This window comes from Aotus nancymaae, unplaced genomic scaffold, assembly GCF_030222135.1.
Source record: "Aotus nancymaae isolate 86718 unplaced genomic scaffold, 86718_ANA_hifiasm-v0.15.2.pri h1tg000001l, whole genome shotgun sequence".
Lineage (NCBI taxonomy): Eukaryota > Metazoa > Chordata > Mammalia > Primates > Aotidae > Aotus > Aotus nancymaae.
The window spans coordinates 7,651,037-7,673,518 of NW_026988412.1; the positions used below are offsets into that span (position 1 = coordinate 7,651,037).

Below are 22,482 nucleotides of genomic sequence, written 5' to 3' on the forward strand. Positions count from 1 at the left end.
ACGCTTTCTTTTATGGATTTACATAGAACTCTCACCAAAGCTATTGGGACAGTGGTAAAATTTTGAATTATAAACAAAGTGCAAACAATTTCCAGGTTCATAAAATTATCCTATAAACACATAAAATTAAAACAAAAGCTTCATTGCTCATATCTTGTATTTTATTTCTTATGAAAATGGCTACCCAAAGAAGTCATTGTAACAGCCTACTATTTCAAGGCAGCAACTATAACTTAAATGCTAACGGACTCACTCCGTAAGACAGAAAGCCCTTCCCCAGGGCTGAAATGGGCACTTACATTTCCCAAACCCAGTGACAACTGATCATTTTTATTACCTATCAAATAGAAACAAATGGATTTTATAGTTCCTCTACAGCTGAAAAACACCACAAACAATAATCAATAATTGATTCTACCTACATGATCCGTTGACTTATGCCAGAAATAGCACTAACACACTTACGATTGTGATGTTCAGACTGGGATCTGGCTACTTCTGGGGGTTATTTGGTGTTATGCCAAGGCCTGTTGCCAGCGACATGGTGAATATCCTGGCTTTATAGACAGCAACTTTACTTGAGGCTAAATAATCATGTATTTATTTTTCTTAAAAGGTTAAATATAAGCTTTTCCCAACTGAAATACACAGAAAAGCCCACTGTATGAAACAAGTCTTAGGCACTGGTGTTGGCAGCGGTAGTTGGCTGATGTGTCCTCCCTGCACGTACCTGGGGGTGTGTGGCCCCTTCCCCTCTGGTGAACCCCGGGGAAATGCTTGGCACCCTCAGCCTCACTGCCTTCTAATCTCAGCGCAAAGACTGGGCATTCTGCCTGGGACACAAAAAGGTCTCTCAAAGGAGTCCAAGAGTCACCAGTGTGACTGTCCATCCTGCGTGTCCTCCTTTCAGGTAAATAAGAGTAGCACAGCTGGGATTTCATGTGCCGAAGTCTAGCTCTTTATATCTAGACTTTTCAGGCTTTTCAGTCTTGTTGGTAGCAATACATTTCAACAAATTAATACTTCTATTGTGTTCGTGTAGCACTCAGACCTAGTGGTACCTCATTTTTACACTGCAGTAAACGGCAGTATATGTTCCCAAACTGTGAGAAGGTGCTGAATGTTCCCAAATAGCATCCTGTTCCCTATTCTGGTTTCTGAATATTCTGGTTCTTTTTCTTTTCTGTATATTCTTCTAGTCGAAGAAGCCACTTGGCCCAGTACTGGGAACAGAGCTCCTCATCCATGAAATGTGGGTGGGCAGGAGATCCATCTTTGTAGGCCACCACAATTAAACCACACTGAACCTAGGAGGAAACACAGGGCAATTCTCATTTCACTATAGCAGGTCCAGAGTTTAGGTTCACTTCCTTCTTACTCCAGGGCAAACTCAGTAGAAAAAAATCTACAGGCTACATCCTAACTCAATTTCTAAGGTGGGTTGATCAAAGACTGCACCAGGACACAAGAACACAAAGATGACAGATAAAACACTTAAGAGTGGAAAAGTGCTTTTTTTTTTCTATTTTGAGACAGGGTCCCACTCCCATTGTCCAGGCTGGAGTGCAATGGCGCAATCTCGGCTCACCACAGCTCAACTTCCCGAGCTCAGGTGATCCTCCCACCTCAGTCTCCTGAGTAACTAAGTCGGGCACCACCACTTCTGGCTGATTTTTCGCATTTTTCATAGTGATGGGGTTTAGCCACGTTTCCCAAGCTGGTCTGGAACTCCTGGGCTCAAGCAATCTGCCCACCTCGGCCTCTCACCTCAGCGTCTTTCAAAGTGCTAGGATTACAGGCATGAGTCACCACACCTGGACAAAAAGTGCTATTTATTTATTTATTTATTTAGAGACAGAGTCTTGCTCTGTTGCTCAGGCTAGAGTGCAGTAGTGTGACCTTGGCTCACTGCAACCTCTGCCTCCTGGGTTCAAGAGATTCTCCTGTCTCAGCCTCCTGAGTAGCTGGAACTAAAGGCATGTACCAACATGCCTGGCTAATTGTTGTATTTTTAGTAGAGACAGGTTTCGCCATGTCGGCTAGGCTGGTCTTGAACCCCTGACCTGAGATGATCTGCCCACCTTGGCCTCTCTAAGTGCTGGGATTACAGGATTGAGCCACTGTGAACAGCCAATTTATTTATTTTTGAGACAGGATCTTGCTCTATCACCCAGGCTAGAGTGCGGTGGTGCAATCTCAGCTCACTGGAACTTCCACTTCCTGGGCTCAAGCAATCCTCCCACCTCAGCCTCCCAAGTAGCTGGCACCATAGGTGCGTGCCACCATGCCCAGCTAATTTTTATGAGTTTTTGTAGAGATGGGGTTTCACTATGTTGCCCAGACTGGTTGAACTCCTGAGCTCAAGCAATCTGCCTGTTTTAGCCTCCCAGAGTGCGTGAGTCACTGTGCCCGGCCAAAAAGTGCTTTTTTAAGTGGGAGAGAAACAAGGAACAGATCAAGTAGTGGGATAAAAATAGAGATTAAAAAAAAAAAAAGAGAGAGTAAAACCCTAAGAAGTTATATATATATATTTTAAACTTTTTAAAACAATTTTTCTCCTCCTCCCTGCAACCAAGGAGTTATAGTTTTGTTGCTGTTTTGAGACAGATTTGAAACACTCACTCTCTTGCCCAGGGTAGAGTGCAGTGGTACAATCCTGGCTCACTGCAACCTCTACCTTCCTGGTTCAAGTAATTCTCGTGCCTCAGCCTCTGGAGTAGCTGGGACTACAGGTGTGAGCCAGCATGCTCAGCTAGTTTTTGAATTTTTGTAGAGACGGGGTTTCACCATGTTGGCCAGGCTGGTCTTGATCTCCTGACCTCAAGTGATCTACCCGCTTCAGCCTCCCAAAGTGCTGGGATTACAGGTGTGAGCCACCTCACCCAGCTGGAGTTACAGTTGACAAGTAAGCATTGAGCAAAGCTTTAAGCAGAGGCTCAGTGTCCTGACCTGAAAGCTGTAGTTGGTGTCATGGTTCATGGCACCCATGTATGCCACTACTTGCAGTGGGTTGTCAAATGTATTTCGAAGAAAAGGCTTTGGTTTCTCTGATGTCTTCCAATCAATCACACACAGCTTGCCCCTAAAGAGAAACCACAGGAATACTTTGTAGGTAATAGATCAAACTGAAAATCCCTACTAGGTTAACCCTCCTCTGACATATAGTTTGTTACCTGTCACCCAATGACTATTGCTCCTATTCGCCACTTTTTTTTACTTTTTTTTTTTTTTTAAGAGATGGGGTTTCATATGTTGCCCAGGCTAGACTCATACTGCTAGACTCAAGTGATCCTCCCACCTCAGCCTCCTGAGTAGCTGGGACTACAAGCGTACCCCACCACTTTTTCTTTTTTTTTTTCTTTTGCATCAAATAACCAGTGGATTCCTCCCCTCTTCCACTATCCTGGTGGGGTTTACACTTGCCAAATGCAAGTATCAAAAGGAGCACAGGGAGTGGACTAATAACTGGTGACTCTCAAAGGACTACCGGTTCAATCTGTCTTTCATGACTTCAATTTCACAATCAGCAGTTTACAGGGAGATTTTGTACTATAGCATGTACATTACTTACATGTCACTATAGCTCTAGACAGTTACAACTCATGAAGAATCAGTCTAGAGCAGCACTGGCTAAAAGAAAGAAAATGCGAGGCATGTGTCATTTAAAATTTTCTAGTAGCCACATCACAGAAGAGAAAAAAATACAGGTGAAATTTTTCTTTTTTTTCCTGGAGACGGAGTCTCACTCTGTTGCCCAGGCTGGAGCACAATGGCATGCTCTCGGCTCACCCCAACTTCTGCCTCCTGAGTAGCAGGGATTACAGGTGCATGGCACCACGCCTGGCTAATTTTGTATTTTTAGTAGAGACCAGGTTTCATCATGTTGGTCAGGCTAGTCACGTACTCCTGACCTCATGATCCACCCGCCTCAGCCTCCCAAAGTGTTGGGATTACAGGCATGAGCCACTGCACCCAGACACAGGTGAAATTTTAATATTTTACTTAACCCTAACATATCCAAAATATCATTTCAACATGTAATCAACATAACAAATTATTAATGGAATATTTTACATTCTTTTTTTGTACCGAGTCACTGAAATCTAGTTTGTATATTGTTACAGCACACCTTAGTTTGGCCTGATCAGATTTAAATGCTCAATAGATATAGGAGGTTAGTGGCTACTCTACTGGACAGTGCAGGCTTAGAGATAATTTTATTGTCTTTATAATTGTTTTGTAATATTGCCAAGTTTGACAATCTCTGTAATTGAGGAAAGGGCTCCAGTAACTCTAGGAGGCTGCCATTCTTGGTTCTTTTTTTTTTTTTTTTTTTTTCAGATGGGAGTCTTACTCTGTCACCCAGGCTGGAGTACAGTGGCACAATCTTGGTTCACTGCAACCTCTGCCTCTTGGGTTCAAGTGATTCTTCTGCCTCAGCCTCCTGAGTAGCTGGGATGACGTGTGCGCCACCTTGCTCAGCTAATTTTTGTATTTTTAGTACAGACGAGGTTTCACCATGTTGGTCAGGCTGCTCTCGAACTCCTGACCTCAAGTGATCCACCCGACTTGGCCTCCCAAACTGCTGGGATTACAGGCATGAGCCACCGTGCTATATTTCTGCCACAGACCACTGTTTGCAGCAATGTACTGTAATTGTAGAACATGATAAATGTAAAAAAAAAAAAAAAAATTAATAGCATTCTGTAAACTGTAAAATATTGATGAAAGAAACTGAAAATGATACAAATAAATGGTAAGATATCCTGTTATGTACTGGAATAATTAATATTGTTAAAATGTCCATACTACGCAAAGCAATCTATAGAGTCAATGCAATCTCTATCAAAATTCCAATGGCAGGCCGGATATGGTGGCTCACACCTGTAATCCCCAATACTTTGGGAGGCCAAGGCAGGCAGATTGCTTGAGCTCAGGAGTCCAAGACCAGCCTGGGCAACATGGTAAAACTCTGTCTCTACAAACAATACCAAAAAATCAGCCAGGTGTTGTGGCTGGAGCCTGTTGTCCCAGCTACTTGGGAGACTGAGGTAGAAAGATGACTTGAGCCTGGGAGGTGGAGTTTGCCATGAGCTGAGACTGCATCACTGCACAACAGCCTGGGTAACAAAGCCAGACCCTATCTCAAAAAAAATTCCATCATAATTTTTCACAGAAATAGAAAAAAAATCCTAAAATTCACATGGAAACAAAAAAGACTCAGAATAGCCAAAGCAATCTTCAGTAAAAAGAACGAAGCTGGAGGCATGACATTCCCTGATTTCAAAGTACAGTCATGCGTAGCTTAATGACGAGGATATGTCCTGAGAAATGCGTGGTTAGGCGATTTTGTCATTGTGTAAACAGAGTATATTACACAAACCTAGGGAAGACAGTACTACACACCCAGACCTTTGCTCCTAGGCTCAAACCTGTACAGCATGTTACTGTACTGAATACTGCAGCCAACTGTAACACAATGGTAAGCGTTAGTGTATCTACACACATCTAAACAGAAAAGGTACAGTAAAAATATGGTATAAAAGATAAAAAATGGTGCACTTATACAGGGCACCTACTATGAATGTAGCTGGCAGGACTGGAAGTTGCTCTGGGCGACTGTGTGAGTGAGTGAGTGGTGAGTGAATGTGAAGGCCTAGGACATTACCACAGACTACTGCAGACTTTATAAACACTGTACACTTAGGCTACACTAAATTTATAAAACATGTTTTTCCTTCTTCAATAATAAATTAACTTTAGCTTACTGTAACTTTTTTACTTTGTAAACTTCTTTAATTAATTAATTAATTTTGAGATGGAATTTCATTCTTGTTGCCCAGGCTGGAGTACAATGGCATGCTTTTGGCTCACTGCAACCTCCGCCTGCCAGGTTCAAGTGATTCTCCTGCCTCGGCCTCCCAAATAGCTGGGATTACAGTCATGTGCCACCACGCCTGGCTAATTTTGTATTCTTAGCAGAGACGGGGTTTTGCTATGTTGGCCAGATTAGTTTCAAACCCCTGATCTCAGGTACTCTCTCCACCTTGGCCTCCGAAAGTGCTGGGATTACAGGCGTAAGTCACCGTGCCCAGCCACTTCTTTAATTTATTGACTCTTATAATAATACTTATCTTAAACACATCATACAACTATACAGAAATATTTTCCTTTTTTTTTTTGAGACAAAGTCTCACTCTGTCACCCAGGCTGGAATGCAGTGAGGCAACCTTGGTTCCCTGCAACCCCTACCTCCCGGGTTCAAGCAATCTTCCCACCTCAGCCTCCTGAGTAGCTGGGATTACAGGTATGTGCACCATGCCCAGCTAATTTTTTTCATTTTTAGCAGAGACGGGGTTCCACAATGTTGCTTAGGCTGGTCTTGAACTCCTGACCTCAAGTGATCCACCTGTCTGTTTCCCAAAGTGCTGGGATTACAGGTGTAAGCCACCATGCTCCACCTCTTTCTTTATATCTTTATTCTGCATGCTTTTTCTATTATTAAAATTATTTGTTACTTTTAAAACTTTTGTTAAAAACTAAGACACACACACATTAGCCTAGGCCTACACAGGGTTAGGATCATAGTAAATACACAAGCCATTAATAGTTGTTTATTATCATTATCAATTATATACTGTACTGTACATAATGGTATGTGCTGTTTTTATATGACTGGTAGAATAGTAGGTTTGTTTATACCAGCATAACCATAAACACGAGTAGTACGTTTAACTATAACATTACGTCACTAGGTGACAGGAGGTCTTCAGCTCCATTATAATCCTATGGGACCACTGTTGTACATGCAGTCTGTCATTGACTGAGACATTGTTATGTGGAACATGGCTGTATATGGTAAAGCTGTTGTAATTGAACAGCATGATAATGGCATAAAAAGAGACACATTAAACCAGTGGAACAGGACAGACAGCCCAGAAACAAATCTATGAATTTACGGTCAATTAATTTTCAGTAAAGGTGCCAAGAACAAACAATGGGGAATGTCTTGAAAATTGTGTTAGGAACACTGGATGTCGACTTGCATAAGAATGAAATCGTACTCAATCTCATACCATAAACAAAAAGCAACTTAAAATTAAAGACTTAAACATAGTCCTGAAACTGTAAAACTACTAGAAAAAAAACATGAGAAAAGCTCCACGACACTGATCGGAGCCATGGTTTCTCAGATAGAAGCCTGAAAGCATAGGTAACAAAAGCAGAAACACACAAATGCATCAAAAACTTCTGCATAACAAAGGAAACAATTAACAGAATGAAGATACAACCCACAGGATGAGAGAAAATATTTGCAAATCATACATCTGAAAAGGGGATAATATCCAAAATATGTAAGGAACTCAAACAACTAAATAGTAGGAAAACAAGTAACTTGATTAAAAACTGGGCAATGGAGCTAAACGAATATTTCTTAAAAGAAGACATGAATGGCCAACAGATAGATGAAAAAATGCTCAATATCTCTAATCATCAGTGAAAGGCAAATCAAAATCACACTGAGCTATTACCTTATGCCTGTTAGAATGGCTATTATCAAAAAGACAAAAGTGTTGGTGAGGATATGCAGAAAAAGAGAACCCTGGTACACTGTTGGTGGGAATGTAAATTAGCTTAGCCATTTGAGAAAACATCATGGAGGTTCCTCAGAAAACTAAAACATCTAAAAACAAACCAGAACTACCATATGATCCAGCAATCCTACTTTTGGGTATACAGCCAAAGGAATTAAAATCAGTATGTGGAAGAGACATCTGCAATCCCAAGTTCACTGCAGCATTATTCCCAACAGCCATGACGTGGAAACAACCTAAGTGTCCATCTAGGGATAAATGGATAAAGAAAATGTGGAGATACATATGTATACACACACATACACACAATAGAAAGTACTACAGAGCCTTTAAAAACAAGGAAATTCTGTCATCTGTGACATGGGTGAACATGGTGGACATTTTGCTGAGTGAAATAAGCCAGGCACAAAAAGACAAATACTGTATGATTTCACTTATATGTGAAATCTAAAAAAGTTGAACTCGGAAGTAGGGAGAGTAGAATGGTGATTACAAGAGAATAGAGATGGGGAGTAGGGAAGGGGAAAGGGGAGATGCTGATCAAAAGGTACAAGGTTTCAGTTAGGTTGGAAGAATAAATTTTAGTGATCTGTTGCACAGCACAGTGACCATAGTTAATAATAATATATATTTAGAAGTTGCTAGAAGAGATTTTAAAGGTTCTCACCACCAAAAAATGATAAATAGGTGGAGTGATAGATATGATAATTAGCTTATTTAATCTTTCCATTAGGTATACATATATCAAAATATCATATTGTAACCCATAAATATATACAATTATTGTCAGTCAAAAACATTTTTATAAATTGTAGTAGTGTAAACCCAAATTAAAAGTGCATTAACAGTTCACAAATAGCTCTTAAAAGATGCTCAGCCTCACTTATGTGAAATGTAGATTAAAAATACAATGTTATCAAAATTACTAACGCTGTATTGTTAAATGTATTCACTCATATCCTTGGTAATTTAAAATGCATACCCTTGACCCAGCAATTTACCTAACAAAAGTACAGGACAGCAATGGCTTAATATCCTAGGTGCAAGTGACAAGTGCCTGGGAGATTTAAGAAGTACTCATACCTAAGTCTACTTCAGACCAACTAAATGTACTCTAACTGCATATATCACACATCTAAAACACACAAGCCAGGCATGGTGGCTCATGCCTGTAATCCCAGCACTTTGGGAGGTCAGGGTGGGTGGATTATCTGAGGTCAGGAGATGAGGTTTCACCTTGGCCAACATGGTGAAACCCCATCTTTACTAAAAATACAAAATTAGCCGGGCGTGGTGGTGCATGCCTGTAATCCCAGCTATTTGGGAGTCCAAGGAAGGAGAATCACTTGAACCTAGGAGGCGGAGGTTGCAGTTAGCCACATCATTTCACTCCAGCCTGGGTAAGAAGAGTGAAACTCCATCTCAAGAAAAAACAAAAACAAAAACAAACGAATCTGTCCATCTCCCTTGAACAACTCTGTAGTATACAAGGAGGCACATTTGCCACAGCACTGTTTGTAATTGTGGAAAACTAGAAATAACCCAAATGTTCCCAATAGGGAAATGAATATGGCTCATTCATACAAAAGAATATCAAAAACGAGTTAAGAGAGAAGTAGGGCTGGGTGCGGTGGTTCAAGTCTGTAATCCCAGCACTTTGGGAGGCCAAGATGGGCGGATCCACCGGAGGTCAGGAGTTTGAAACCAGCCTGATCAACATGGCAAAACCCCGTCTCTACTAAAAATACAAAAAAAAAAAAAAAAAAAAAAAATTAGCCAGGCATGGTGGTGGGCGCCTGTAATCCCAGCTACTCAAGAGGCAGAGGCAGGAGAATTGCTGGAACCCGGGAGGCAGAGGTTACAGTGAGCCCATATTGCACCACTGCTCTCCAGCCTGAGCGACAGAGTGTGACTCTGTCTCACACACACACACACAGAGTAGTAGATTGGGCAAGGTGGCTCATGCCTGTAATTCCAGCACTTTGGGAGGCTGAGGTGGGAGGATCACTTCCTTCCCAGTTCTAGACTAGCCTAGGCAACACAGCAAGACTTGTTTCTACAAAAAATTAAAAAAAAAAAAATCAAAACAATAATGCCAATGTCTACTGAATAGGTAGTATGCATTAAGCAGTGTTCAAGGAATATCTCATTTTATCTTTATAACAACCCCATGAGGCAGGTACTACCATTTGTCTTATCTTAAAGATGAGTAAGTTGAGATAGACTAAGTAACTAACCTAAGGTCAAGATGAAAAGTCAGAATCCAAACTCAAGCAGCTGGCTCCTGTGTCTCATATCTTACCAGCTTTGTGATACTGTGTATCTAGAGATGTCTGTATATTGTGACTCTCACAGTTCTGTGTGAAATACCCGTGCGTGTGTATGATACATAGTATTATGTGTGTGCTAAGAGTATAAAGGGCACATGTTCTCCGGTTCTCGTGATGCTGTGTCATGGACCATTAGTCATTAAAAAAAAAAGAAAAGAAACAAAAATGAGCATAGGAGGTAGACTAGAAAGACACAGTACCAAACTTAAAACAGTGATCACCTTTGGCCACAGGTGGTTCAATAGAATTTGGGCTTAATCTGTAACGTTCTATTTCTTTAAAAAAAGATCTCCAAATAAGCATAGGAACAAGGAAAAAAAAAGTTGGAAGCAAATGTAACAGTGTTATTAACTATTAATTCTGGGTGGTAGAAAATTATTACATGAGAAAAGTGTTTCAGATTTATATAAACTAATAAGGAAAGATCTCAAGGTTTTTTTAAAATAATTTTTTTAAGTGGAAAAAAGCAGGGTACAGTATCTTGGTTTAAAAATAAGTGTGGGAACAAATGATTGTACATATGGTCATAAAATATCTCAGGAACACAGGAACTTTTTAAACAGAGGTTCAATACAGTGTGGGAAGTTATTCCTAATTGCCTGAATTAACAGAGTGTTTACATTACCCATTAAAAATTCAGCGGGGCAGGTGCAGTGGCTCACACCTGTAATCCCAGCACTTTGGGAGGCCAAGGTGGGCAGATCACCTGAGGTTAGGCGCTCGAGACCAGCCTGGCCAACAGGGTGAAACCCCGTCTCTATGAAAAATACAAAAATTAGCTGGGTATGGTGTTAGTAGGCACCTGTTATCCCAGCTACCTGGAAGGCTGAGACAAGAGAATCACTTAACCTGGAAGGCGAAAGCTGTATTGAGCCAAGATCTCGCCATTGCACTCCAGCCTGAGCAACAACAGCAAAAACTCTTGTCTCAAAAGAAAAAAAAAAAAAAATTGGCTGGGCATGGTGGCTCATGTTTGTAATCCCCACACTTGAGGAGGCTGAGGTGACAGATCAATTGAGCCCAGGAGTTCAAATCCAGCCTGGGCAACATGGTGAGACCCCACCTCTACAAAAAAGTAGAAAAATTAGCTGGGTGTGGTGAAGCTGAGGTGGAAGGATAGCCTGAGCCCAGGGCGTTAGAGGCTGCAGTGAGCCCTGACTGCATCGCTGAATTCCAGCTTGGGTGACCGAGTGAGACTCTGTCTCAAAAGCAGTGCCTCACACCTGTAATCCCAGCACTTTGGGAGATGGAGACAAGCAGCCTGACTTCAGGAATTCCAGATCAGCCTGAGCAACATGGCAAAACGCCCTCTCTACAAAACACGCAAAAAAATTAGCTGGGCATGGTTGTTTGCACCTGTGGTCCCAGCTAGTCAAGAGGCTGAGGTGGGAGGATCGTTTGGGCCTGGGAGGAGGATGTTGCAATGAGCTGTACTCCAGCCTGAGCAGCTGAGCAAAACCCTGTCTTTAAAAAAAAAAAAATTCTAGGCCGGGTGTGGTAGCTCATGCCTGTAATCCCAGCACTTTGGGCAGATCACTTGAGGTCAGCAGTTTGAGACCAGCCTGGCTAACATGGCGAAACCCCATCTCTACTAAAAATACAAAAAATTAGCCAGGTGTGGTGGCAGGTGCCTGTAGTCCCAGCCACTTGGGGAGGCTGAGGCACGAGAATTGCGTGAACCCAGGAGGTGGAAGTTGCAGTGAACTGAGACTGCACCCACCAAACTCTAGGTGACAGAGAGAGACTCTATCTCAAAAAAAAACCAAAAAACAAAAAACCTTAGTTTCAAAAATGTTCATATTACCAATGTTGGTGCTCTGATTTAAAGAGCAAAAAACAAAGAACAGTGCTATGGACATACTTTCTCGTCTCTATGACAAGCACTGGGTGTCAGGAACTTCTTATAAGGCCTTGGGTGGAGGTAACTATATGGCTTCCTAGATTAACCTAAAGGGCAGCCAAAAATAGTCTATTAAATCTCTTGGTACACAGGGCTCTTCTCAGAGATGAGGCAGTTGTATAAAACCATTAGGTGGTCTAAACAGTTTCCAGACTATTAGGGGTGTCCACTCTTTTGGCTTCCCAGCCCATATTGGAAGAATTATCTTGGGCCACACATGAAATACACTAATAGCTGATGAGCTAAAAATAAATAAATACCAAAAAAAATCTCATAATGTTTTAAGGAAGTTTATGAATTTGTGTTGGGCTGTACAGAGTCTCGCTCTGTCTACCAGGCTGGAGTGCAGTGGCGCAATCTTGGCTCACTGAAACTTCTGCCTCCCGGGTTCAAGCAATTCTCCCACCTCAGCCTCCTGAGTAGCTGGTACTACAGGATAGCCTGGCTAATTTTTGTATTTTTAGTAGAGATGGCGTTTCACCATGTTGGCCAGGATGGTCTCGATCTCTTGAACTCATGATCTGCCTGCCTCAGCCTCCCAAAGTGATGGGATTACAGGTGTGAGCCACCACACCGGGCCTGGACAAGCTTTTAAACTTATATTTTAACTAGCGCTCCAAGGTTTACATGAACAGATTTTTCTCCCTATCTTGTTCTTAGTGCTCCCTTGCCTTATTTGGATTGGGGTACCTGCTGGTTGCAGCCACCCTTGTGTCAGAGGTGTTGGAAGTAGAGCAACTCTATCTTGAGTGAGGGCTAGGAAATGCAGCTGGGACTTGCTGGGCTGCATTCCCAAAAAGTTAGGCATACCTAGCCTCTAGATGCTACAGTTAAGGGAACAAATTAATAATGTTTACTAAACAGACCCAGACTTGGGAGTGTCCAGATACCCTGATATCTGGGGAACCAAGGTATTCCTAATTTTGCTTTAAAGTAATATCAATTCTTACAAAATATAGTAATTAAAAAGTTACTCCTGTATCACAAACCCTTCTAGCACAGCACATCTCCCCATGATCTTTTTTTTATCTTATGTATCTAAGCATTATACCTAGGGTGGACGTCTTTCTCAGCTTACTTTCAGGAACACCCTGCTCTGTCTGTGGAGTAGCTACACTTTCACTACTGTATTTCTTTTTTTTGAGACAGAGTCTTGCTCTGCCACGCAGGCTGGAGTGCAGTGGCACATTCTCAGCTCACTGCAACTTCCACCTCCTGGGTTCAAGCAATTCTCCTGCCTCAGCCTCCCAAGTAGCTGGGATTACAGGCGCTCGCCACCACTCATGGCTAATTTTTTGTATTTTTAGTAGAGACAGGGTTTCACCATTTTGGTCAGGCTGGTCTTGAACTCCTGACCTCATGATTCGCCCAACTTGGCCCCCCAAAGTTCTGGGATTACAGGTGTGAGCCACCGTGCCCAGACTACTTCACTTTCTTAATAAACCTGCTTTTACTTTGCACTGCAGACTCATCCTGAATGCTTTCTTTCTTTTTTTTGAGACAGAGTCTTGCTCTGTTGCCCAGGCTGGAGTGCAGTAGCGCCATCTCGGTTCACTGCAACCTCTGCTTCCTGGGTTAAAGTGATTCTCATGCTTCAGCCTCCCAAGTAGCTGGGACTACGTGCACACACCACTGCACATAGCTAATTTTTGTATTTTTTTTTTTTTGAGATGGAGTTTCGCTCTTGTTACCCAGGCTGGAGTGCAATGGCGTGATCTCGGCTCACCGCAACCTCCGCCTCCCGGGTTCAGGCAATTATCCTGCCTCAGCCTCCTGAGTAGCTGGGATTACAGGCACGCGCCACCACGCCCAGCTAATTTTTGTATTTTTAGTAGAGACAGGGTTTCACTTTGTTGACCAGGATGGTCTCGATCTATTGACCTCGTGATCCACCCGCCTTGGCCTCCCAAAGTGCTGGGATTATAGGCGTGAGCCACCGTGCCCGGTCAATTTTTGTATTTTTAGTAGAGACAAGGTTTTGCCATGTTGGTTAGGCTGGCCTTGAACTCTTGACCTCAGGTGATCCACCCACCTTGGCCTCCCAATGTGCTGGGATTCCAGGCATGAGCCACTGTGTCTGGTCTCACCGTAAATTCTTTCTTGCATGAGATCCAAGAACCCTCTCGGGGTCTGGATCAGGACCCTTTTCCTGTAACACTTGGACTCTGAAGTACCTGAGAAAAACAGTAAGACAGCTACAATATAAAAACCACAGGGCAGGGTGAGGTGGCTCACACCTGTAATCACAGCACTTTGGGAGGTTGAGGTGGATGGATCATGAAGTCAAGAGATTGAGACCATCCTGGCCAACATGGTGAAACCCCCCATCTCTACTAAAAATACAAAAATTAGCTGGGCGTTAGTCCCAGCTACTCGGGAGGCTGAGGCAGGAGAATCACTTGAACCTGGGAGTCGGAGGTTGCAGTGAGTCAAGATGGCGCCACTGCACTCCAGCCGGGGGGACAGAGCAAGACTCCATCTCAAACAAAACAAAACAAAAAACCACAGGAAACTGTAGTAAGTTCAGAGCTCTGATCCATGATTCATGTCAAGCATTGCCTGGAAGCCAGGAAGAGAGTTGATTTTCAGAACCAACAGATCATGGTGCTATCTTTAGGAAAACAGGAAAGAAAACGCAGGAATGAAATTGGATCTTATGGCAGGTACCTTGCTTTGGGGGAGGGGAAGGACAGGCTGGCAAACAGGCCATGTTAGGGATATTGAAAAGTCTTAGCTGGGTGTGGTGACTCATGCCTGTAATTCCAGCACTTTGGGAAACCAAGGTGGGTAGATCACTTGAGGTCAGGAGTTCGAGACCAGCCTGGCCAACATGGTGAAACCCCGTCTCTACTAAAAATACAAAAACTAGCCAGGTATGGTGACACACACCTGTAATCCCAGCTACTCAGGAGGATGAGGCAGAAAAATCGCTTGAACCTGGGAGGCAGAGGTTACAGTGAGCCAAGATGGCGGCACTGCACTCCAGCCTGGGTGACAGAGAGAGACCTGGTCTCAAAACAAAACAAACAAAGAGTATACCTTTCTCCAACAAACAATATGATTTTGGAATATTGGATGACAAAGGTTATGTGGTTCTTCTCCTTGTACCTGTTCTCAACCCTGCCCCTGCCAATTCTTCTACCTAGCACAAAGGTTTGGACATTAAAGAGACGGAGGCTGCAGTATCTACAGGCACACCTTTTGACAGGCACCCTCTTGTATTAATTCACCTCCACACTGTATGGAAACAATCTCATACTTACTGATACTCTGCCACACAGTCCAGCAGACCTATATAGTTTAAGGTTTCATGTTGAACAGCACTTTCGAGAGCTCGAACTCCACTGACATCTTTCAGAATATGCTGAACGCTTTCGATGTAACCAGACTTGAGGAGATTTTCATCTCTCTCTTTTAAGGTTTCCTGGGGTGAAAGTATGCTTTCCAAGGCTTCATGGAACCGTTTCCCTTGTAAAAAGATGTCTGAAAAGAAAATCAGGGGAAAGGGAAGGGGGAAACACAAACAACGCTAACACTAAAAAACAAGTACTCTAAAACGCTCTGAACAATACAATGAAAAACTAATTAGTTTTAAACCATGTTCTCATGAAAAACAAACAGAAAAATTAATTATTTCTTTCTTTTTTTTTCTTTCTCAAGTCCAGGTACACTTAACAGTTATTTATTTCTAAGTGAAATCCCTAAGACCAAGTTTCAGCCTCTTGTGAAACACAATATACTTTGAGAACCAAAGGGATTATTAATACAATCGTTAGGCAATAAAATGAATTAAAATTAAGTATTTCTAGGAGAATTAGGCCAGAGTCAGAATTGAAGATCTGGAGGCTACAGGACCACACCCAGTTTATGGTACTATGTGTTTAAGTGCCCAATTTAATAAGTTAACTGGCTGTGATTAAAAAAAAATCATTAGAAATCTAGGGAACTGTGCTTCTGTTTACAGTTCTTTTTAGACCAAAACTTAATAATGAACATAGGTGGGGGGATCCTTTTACTAACAGGATTAGTGACAAGCAAGGAATGGAAAATAAGGCACACAAAAATGAAAAGGAATAAACTGGATATTGTGGAATTTGGAGGGGGAGGAAGAGGAAAATATGTGACATTCTTCTCCTATACTTTTTTTGAGCGTTGGAACAGCCTGAAAAATTCAGCTGTGTCCTCAAATTTTTTCCCTCATATACTTTTTTTTAACTCTAACATTTAATATTTAACATGTAATATTTTAATAATTAGCCTCAGATTATTAGAATTCTGATGTATGGCTTGTAAGAGGATACATTTTCACTCTTCCTAACATTTTATAATATGTGAATACAAGGGATATTTCATTAACCAAAAGGACACATTATTTTTCCCGTATGTTCATTTTCGGAGGTCCAAGCCTTACTTTTTGTCCCCAGGTTCTCTGAAAGAACTGCAGTGTCTGGATTTGTCAGCACATCCCAGGATCTAACTTGATTTTTGAACCCTCTCCTCATTTTCAGTGCTCCTTGGCCTCCAAGTGCTTGCATAGTTAAGCCCCTTCCTCGTATACATTTTAAAAAAGGGAACACAGCCTGGCGTGGTGGCTCACGCCTGTAATCGCAGCACTTTGGGAGGCCGAGGCAGGCGGATCACGAAGTCAAGATATTGAGACCATCCTGGCCAACATGGTGAAACCCTGTCTCTACTAAAAATACAAAAATTAGCTGGGAGTGGTGGCATGCGCCCGTAGGCCCAGCTACTAGGGAGGCTGAGGCAGGAGAATTGCTTGAACCCAGGAGGCAGAGGTTGTAGTGAGCCGAGATCGCGCCACTGCACTCCAGCCTGGTGCCTGGTGACAGAGCGAGACTCTGTCTCAAAAAAAAAAAAAGGAACACAAAGAGATTCAAGAAATGCAAAACAATATTCACTTGTTTCTTGGTAAGAGGAGAGAAACAAAGAGAGGGCACTGTTATGCTAAGCAATGGCCTTGGAGCTTTCAAAACATCATTTAATTTTCAAACCCAACAATCCAGCAAGATAAGGATAGTTACCCCCATTTTAATGAATGAGGCCCTGTCCCACTAGGCAGTGCTGTTAATTTGCCCCAAAGCAAAAAGCTGGACAGGCAGCTGAATCTGTGTTCTTTCCAATCTACCACACAATAGCACGAATGAGGCAATCTTGGACATCACCAATCACCAATTAGATAAATACAGAAACAGAAGGAAATACACATGCTTGGAACATGCCTGCAGAGAGACCCACAGAAAAGGAGGAAAGTGACCTATCTAATGAGATAATATTAAACCATATTACATTTGTCAAGTTTTTTTTTTTTTTTGAGACAGGGTCTCACTTGTCACCCAGGCTGGAATGTACTGGCTCAATCATAGCTCACTGTAACCTCAAACACCTGGCCTTAAGCAATCCTCCTGCCTCAGCCTCCTCTACAGGCATGTGCCACCATGCCTGGCTAATTAAAAAAAATATATTTTTGGAGAGATGGGATCTCCCTATGTTGCCTAGGCTGGTCTTGAATGCCTGGCCTCAAGCAATTCTCCCATCTCAGTCTCCCAAACTGCTGGGATTACAGGAGTGAGCCACTGCAAATGGCCTTCAAGTATTTTTTTACAAAGACAGAAATGTCAGTTCTTTTTTTACGAGGCTGGAGTGCAGTGGCATGATCTCTGCTCAATGCAATCTCCGCCTCCCTGGTTCAAGTGATTCTCCTGCCTCAGCCTCCTGAGCAGCTGGGATTATAGGTGCCCACTAGCATGCCTGGCTAATTTTTTTGTATTTTTAGTAGAGACGGGGTCTTGCCATGTTGGCCAGGCTGGTTTCGAGCTCTTGACTGAAAGTGATCCGCCTGCCTCAGCCTCCCAAAGTATTAGGATTACAGGCGTTAAGCCACCACACCCAGCTGGAAATGTCAATTCTATTATTGGCAAAAAATGGAATCCCTTCTGAAAAAATTTAGAGTTAAATAAAATTCAATTTAGGAACTAAGTTATTCTACCCCAAATTTACTTGGCTCAATTGAAATTATTAACCCATGAAAGATCTATAAGAAATTTATGACTGATGGAATTAAAGCCTAGGAAAAAGAAGTGTAGCATTTATCTACACACTAGCTTAATGAAGCAGAAGATAAACATGTTAAAAACAGGAAGAAAAAAACTTAGCAAATGCCATGCCAAAAGACCATTCAATTCTAGCTGCAAACTTACCCCTGGCTATGTTCTTCACATACGCATGATCACAAACATGAAAACCTAGATTACAGGATCCTTTAGACTCTAAGGCTCAGAACATTCAACATGATTCAATTTATAAAAATAAAAAATGATTCCAGAACAGATTTACTTCATGTAGCATATAGGTCTGCTTACTCACTCAAAGTAATAGTGAAATGTTTCAAGTCCTAGTATATGAAGTGCACTAAATAAACCTTCAAGCATCTCCAGTATTCTGATGATGGAACTGGCAGGATGGCTAATACTTCAGAATTAAATCAGTATAGCAAAACATAAAAACTAAAATCTATCCTTGGGGTTTCACCATGTTGGCCAGGCTGGTCTTGAACTCCTGACCTCAGGTGATCTGCCCGCCTCGGCCTCCCAAAGTGCTGAGATTACAGGCATAAGCCACCAAGCCCGGCTAAAAACTAAAATCTGAATCCCAGCCCTTTGTGTGTATTTATACACAAAATACAAATCAGTGTAAGTCAGACTCTCATTCCTGCCAGTCTTCAAAAGGTGAACTGATGCTTGGGAAACTGCTCAAGTATTTGGAAGAATGCCAGCTCTGGACACATTTCTATGTTCTCACCTTTGAAAAGACTGGATAGAAATTAAATTATTGATCCAACATTTTTCATTACAAAAAATCTTTTTAATTTTTTAAATGTAATTCTTCTTGGGTGCCACCTTCTTGGGTTTGGGATTTAGTTTCCTCCAGACCCATTAATCAATTTAGTGAGCTCTGATATGCTTTTTCTTTCTTTCACCATGACACTAATTATCCCCTTATTTCTTTCAGAATCCATTGCTTACTAATACTCATTTTCTTAAGAAGAGTGATTCTGCCTGGGCACAGTGGCTCACACCTGTAATCCCAATACTTTGGGAGGCCGAGGTGGGAGCATCTTGATGATAGGAGTTGGAGACCAGCCTGGGCAACATAGGGAGACCCTCATCTTTACAAAAAATAAAAAAATTGCCTGGGAGTGAAGGCTCACGCCTGTAATCCCAGCACTTTGAGAGGCCAAGGCGGGCAGATCACCTGAGGTCAGGAGTTTGAGACCAGCCTGGCCAACATGGGGAAACCCTGCCTCTACTAAAAACACAAAAATTAGTTGGGTGTGGTGGCATGCACCTGTAATTCCAGCTACTCAGGAGAGAATCACTTTAACTTGGGAGGCAGAGGTTTTAGTGAGCCAAGATGTGCCATTGCACTCCAGCCTGGGTGACAGAGCAAGACCCAGTCTCAAAAAAATATAAATAAATAAATAAATAAGCCAGTCATGGTGGTGCACCCGTGATCCCAGCTACTCAGGAGGCTGAGATGGGAGAATCACTTGAGTTCAGGAGGTCAAGTCTGCTGAGAGCTGTGATCACAGAGTGAGACCCTGTCTCCAGAAAAAAAAAAAAAGTGATTCTGCTCATTTCTTAAGTTTGCTACTGAATTAACTGAGAAACACAGCTAGGTGCTAATCTAGATCAACAAAGCTGACTATGAAAAAAACCCAGTCTTCTCTCTGCCTGGGCTAGTGGGGCTCATTCACATTCCAAATAGAAATTCCTCTCTGGTGCACTTCCTTACTTTATGCCAAGAGCTACAGGCCCTAGGGTCCCACGTGTCCCAGCAGGTTTCTACCTTTTAATAATACATTTCTTATCAGTAATTTCAGTTGTGATATTCCTGGTTTAAGGAAAATAACTTCTCATGAGGAAACTCAATTCTAAATTTCCGTGGTACAAATGAAAAACTGTAAGATGCCATTAAAAGATTTTTATGTTGCTTGCTTGGAAAGCAGAGGAACTTTGGTGGTTGCTACTAATTAACTATCTCGGGGAGGGAGTTAGCTCTTGCATATATAATCCTTACCCCACACAGCTGAGGAATGTTATAAGGAGCTAAGGTCTTGACTGTTTTTTGTTATATCCAGTACCACTTATATGTAGTTAGTATTTTTCTTTAGAACATATGACATGTTTAATGTGTTACACACTTGCCCACACACATAGTTTTAAGAGTCTGTATTAGGGGAAAGACAACTTAAATAGAGGCACAAGGGTCAGTACACTATTCTTAAAAATAAAAGAGTTTGTGGCCGGGCGCGGTGGCTCACGTCTGTAGTAATCTCAGCACTTTTTGAGGCCACAGTGAGTGGATCACAAGCTCAAGAGATCAAGACCATCCTGGCTAACACAGTGAAACCCTGTCTCTACTAAAAATACAAAAAAGTAGCCGGGCATGGTGGTACACACCTGTAGTCCCAGCTACTCAGGAGGCTGAGGCAGGAGAATCGCTAGGACCCGGGAGGCGGAGGTTGCAGCGAGCCAAGATTGAGCCGCTGCACTCCAGCCTGGGCAGCAGAGTGAGACTCCGTCTCAATAAATAAATAAATAAATAAAATAAATTAAGGAAGCTATTCTCCTCACTTGTCCAAGTTGAGTAAATTGGAAGTTGAAGGTTAAAGTGTATTTATTCTCAGACACTTATCAAGAACCTCTGATTATTTCAGTTTACCAAGGTCTAAATACAGGTCGTGCGTTCTGGCCTGCTGCTGGGTCTTTAAATTTACGAATCAGTTTACACTAATAAGTAGGGCACTGGGTATTTACTAGATTCTAAGTAGAGTATCTAGCTAACAACTAGAATTCAGGTGACTGACTTTTTTCCATCATCAAAGACAAAAAGCAATTTTAATATTGTTGGTAGCTGATAAAACAAGTGACTTTATGTATTAGTCAAATTATTTGATCTATTTTAGCTTCATCTGTAAAATGTGGATAATATCTATATTTCCCAGGACTGTCATGAGGGTCAAGTGAGTTAAGACACATGAAGTGCTATTTAATGTTAATTACTAATTGAAAGGAGTTCCTAGCTAGTAAGTTAAAAAAAAGAAGACACTGTTGCTCTCTATTCTAGAAAACACAGTAAACATACAGAACAAGATTTGAGATAATTACTTGAAGTATATTCTTTAAAGCCATCTTCTCCCAGTTCCAGAATCATCCGCTGTTTCCACCTCTCCAACCAGAAAACCTGCTGTTTCGTCATGGTCTGCTGAAGGACTCGGGTCACACTTGGTATAAGATTCCTTTGCAAGGGGATTTTCAAAGGAACTGAAGGATCACTTGCATTTGATTTATCATTTCTCTCTAGATTGAAGATAGGAAACCAGTTTTGTGGCATTCGTGTGTCCTCATTTTGCTTTGGGGGCTTATGCCTGATTACAGGTCCATAGAGTAAAGCATCTTCCTCCAACAAGGATTCTGGGGTGTGGGTAAGACCTCTGGATGACAAGACAGACTGAACTAAATTACAGTATTTTTCTTGGTCCACTTCTTCATATGGGTTCACTTTTTTCTTCCGGCCACATGAGTAAGAGGAAGTAGAGAAAGCCACAAGGGTAGCTGATTCCACAGAAAACCCCTTTGAACTCCTGAGCTGCCTGCAGATGGTCTGAAAAAACTTCATCTTCATTCAGATTTGTTTTCACTTTTCTGTAGTCTGTTTGCAACGGTCGAGGGCCTTTATGTTTGTATTCCTATTAGAGAGAAAAGAACCATCAAAGCGAAAGCTGCATCAGAATGTGATTGCACATCAAAATTGTACTCAGTGAACTTTTTTGACATGTTTGGACAGAGCCCTTTCTTGAGAAAGCCGACAGAGCGAGACTCTGCCCCCCCAAAAAAAAAAAAAATTTATAAATAAATAAAGACTCTCAATACCCGAAGGACCAGCACATATTAAATGCGAATTACTAGACAGCTTGGGGCAAGATGTCCCCAGTGTCTAATCTGCAGGAATGTGACGCCTGGGAAGGGAGGCGTGTGCGAGACACAGAAAAACACAAAGATGGAGCCCGTCCCATGACTGCCACACAGTCCTAGGTGACAGACAACCACTGATTCCTAGGCACTAGGCTCGCTTCTAAGTATTCTGTGTGGACACTTCCCATTTGGTCCTCACATCCTCTAGTTTTGGTCTAGAATGAGCCCGTTGCACAGACGTGGAAATCGGGTTGGAGTGTCCAGTGGCTCGCCGCAGGTCAGAGCTGGTGGCGGCGCTGAGGTCCCATTACTGTGACCCGCAGAAAGCAGCCTCCCGCTCAGCGGTGAGTGCGGACCCCTGGCAGGGCCAGTGCGGCAGTGGCCCCTGGGGCAAGAGTCTGGATTAGGGAAAAGACGACTTAAATAGAAGCCCAGCCTACAGCAAGGGTCGGTACCTCGGAAGCCACCACACTTCGCTTAACTCCTAGGGCGCGAGCAACTTCTTGCGTCCCGTACTTTCACCCGTCCCGCGCTTTGGTTTCAAGTTAGGCACAGCCTAAGGCAAAGCGGGTCCAGAATGCCCCGCGGCGCTCACGCCCCACCGAGGACCAGCTAGCGGCAGGGAGTCCCACCTCCGAGCGGAAGAGTTGGAGTCTCCGGAGCGC

At 42.4% G+C, this 22,482-nt stretch overlaps 1 protein-coding gene across 1 annotated transcript; it reads right to left on the bottom strand.

The window, feature by feature from the left end:
- Positions 1-139: 139 nt before the first annotated feature.
- On the bottom strand, positions 140-22,481 carry MGME1 (mitochondrial genome maintenance exonuclease 1). The gene is made up of 5 exons (XM_064376919.1): positions 22,273-22,481; positions 21,011-21,591; positions 15,089-15,308; positions 2,950-3,082; positions 140-1,307 (listed from the first exon to the last, which is right to left on the bottom strand). The coding sequence occupies exons 2-5, from the start codon at positions 21,525-21,527 to the stop codon at positions 1,146-1,148; spliced, it is 1,032 nt and encodes a 343-aa protein (XP_064232989.1). The 5' UTR covers positions 21,528-21,591; positions 22,273-22,481; the 3' UTR covers positions 140-1,145.
- Between the last annotated feature and the right edge of the window lies 1 nt (position 22,482).

Excerpts from the sequence above, each read along its gene's own strand:
- MGME1 (XM_064376919.1), bottom strand. The coding sequence starts at position 21,527 with ATGAAGATGAAGTTTTTTCAGACCATCTGCAGGCAGCTCAGGAGTTCA. Across the intron at positions 15,309-21,010 it reads CTTTAAAGAATATACTTCAA|ACATCTTTTTACAAGGGAAA; the intron begins GTAATTATCTCA and ends TTTTCTTTTCAG. Across the intron at positions 3,083-15,088 it reads GACTGTGTGGCAGAGTATCA|GGGCAAGCTGTGTGTGATTG; the intron begins GTAAGTATGAGA and ends GTTTCTCTTTAG.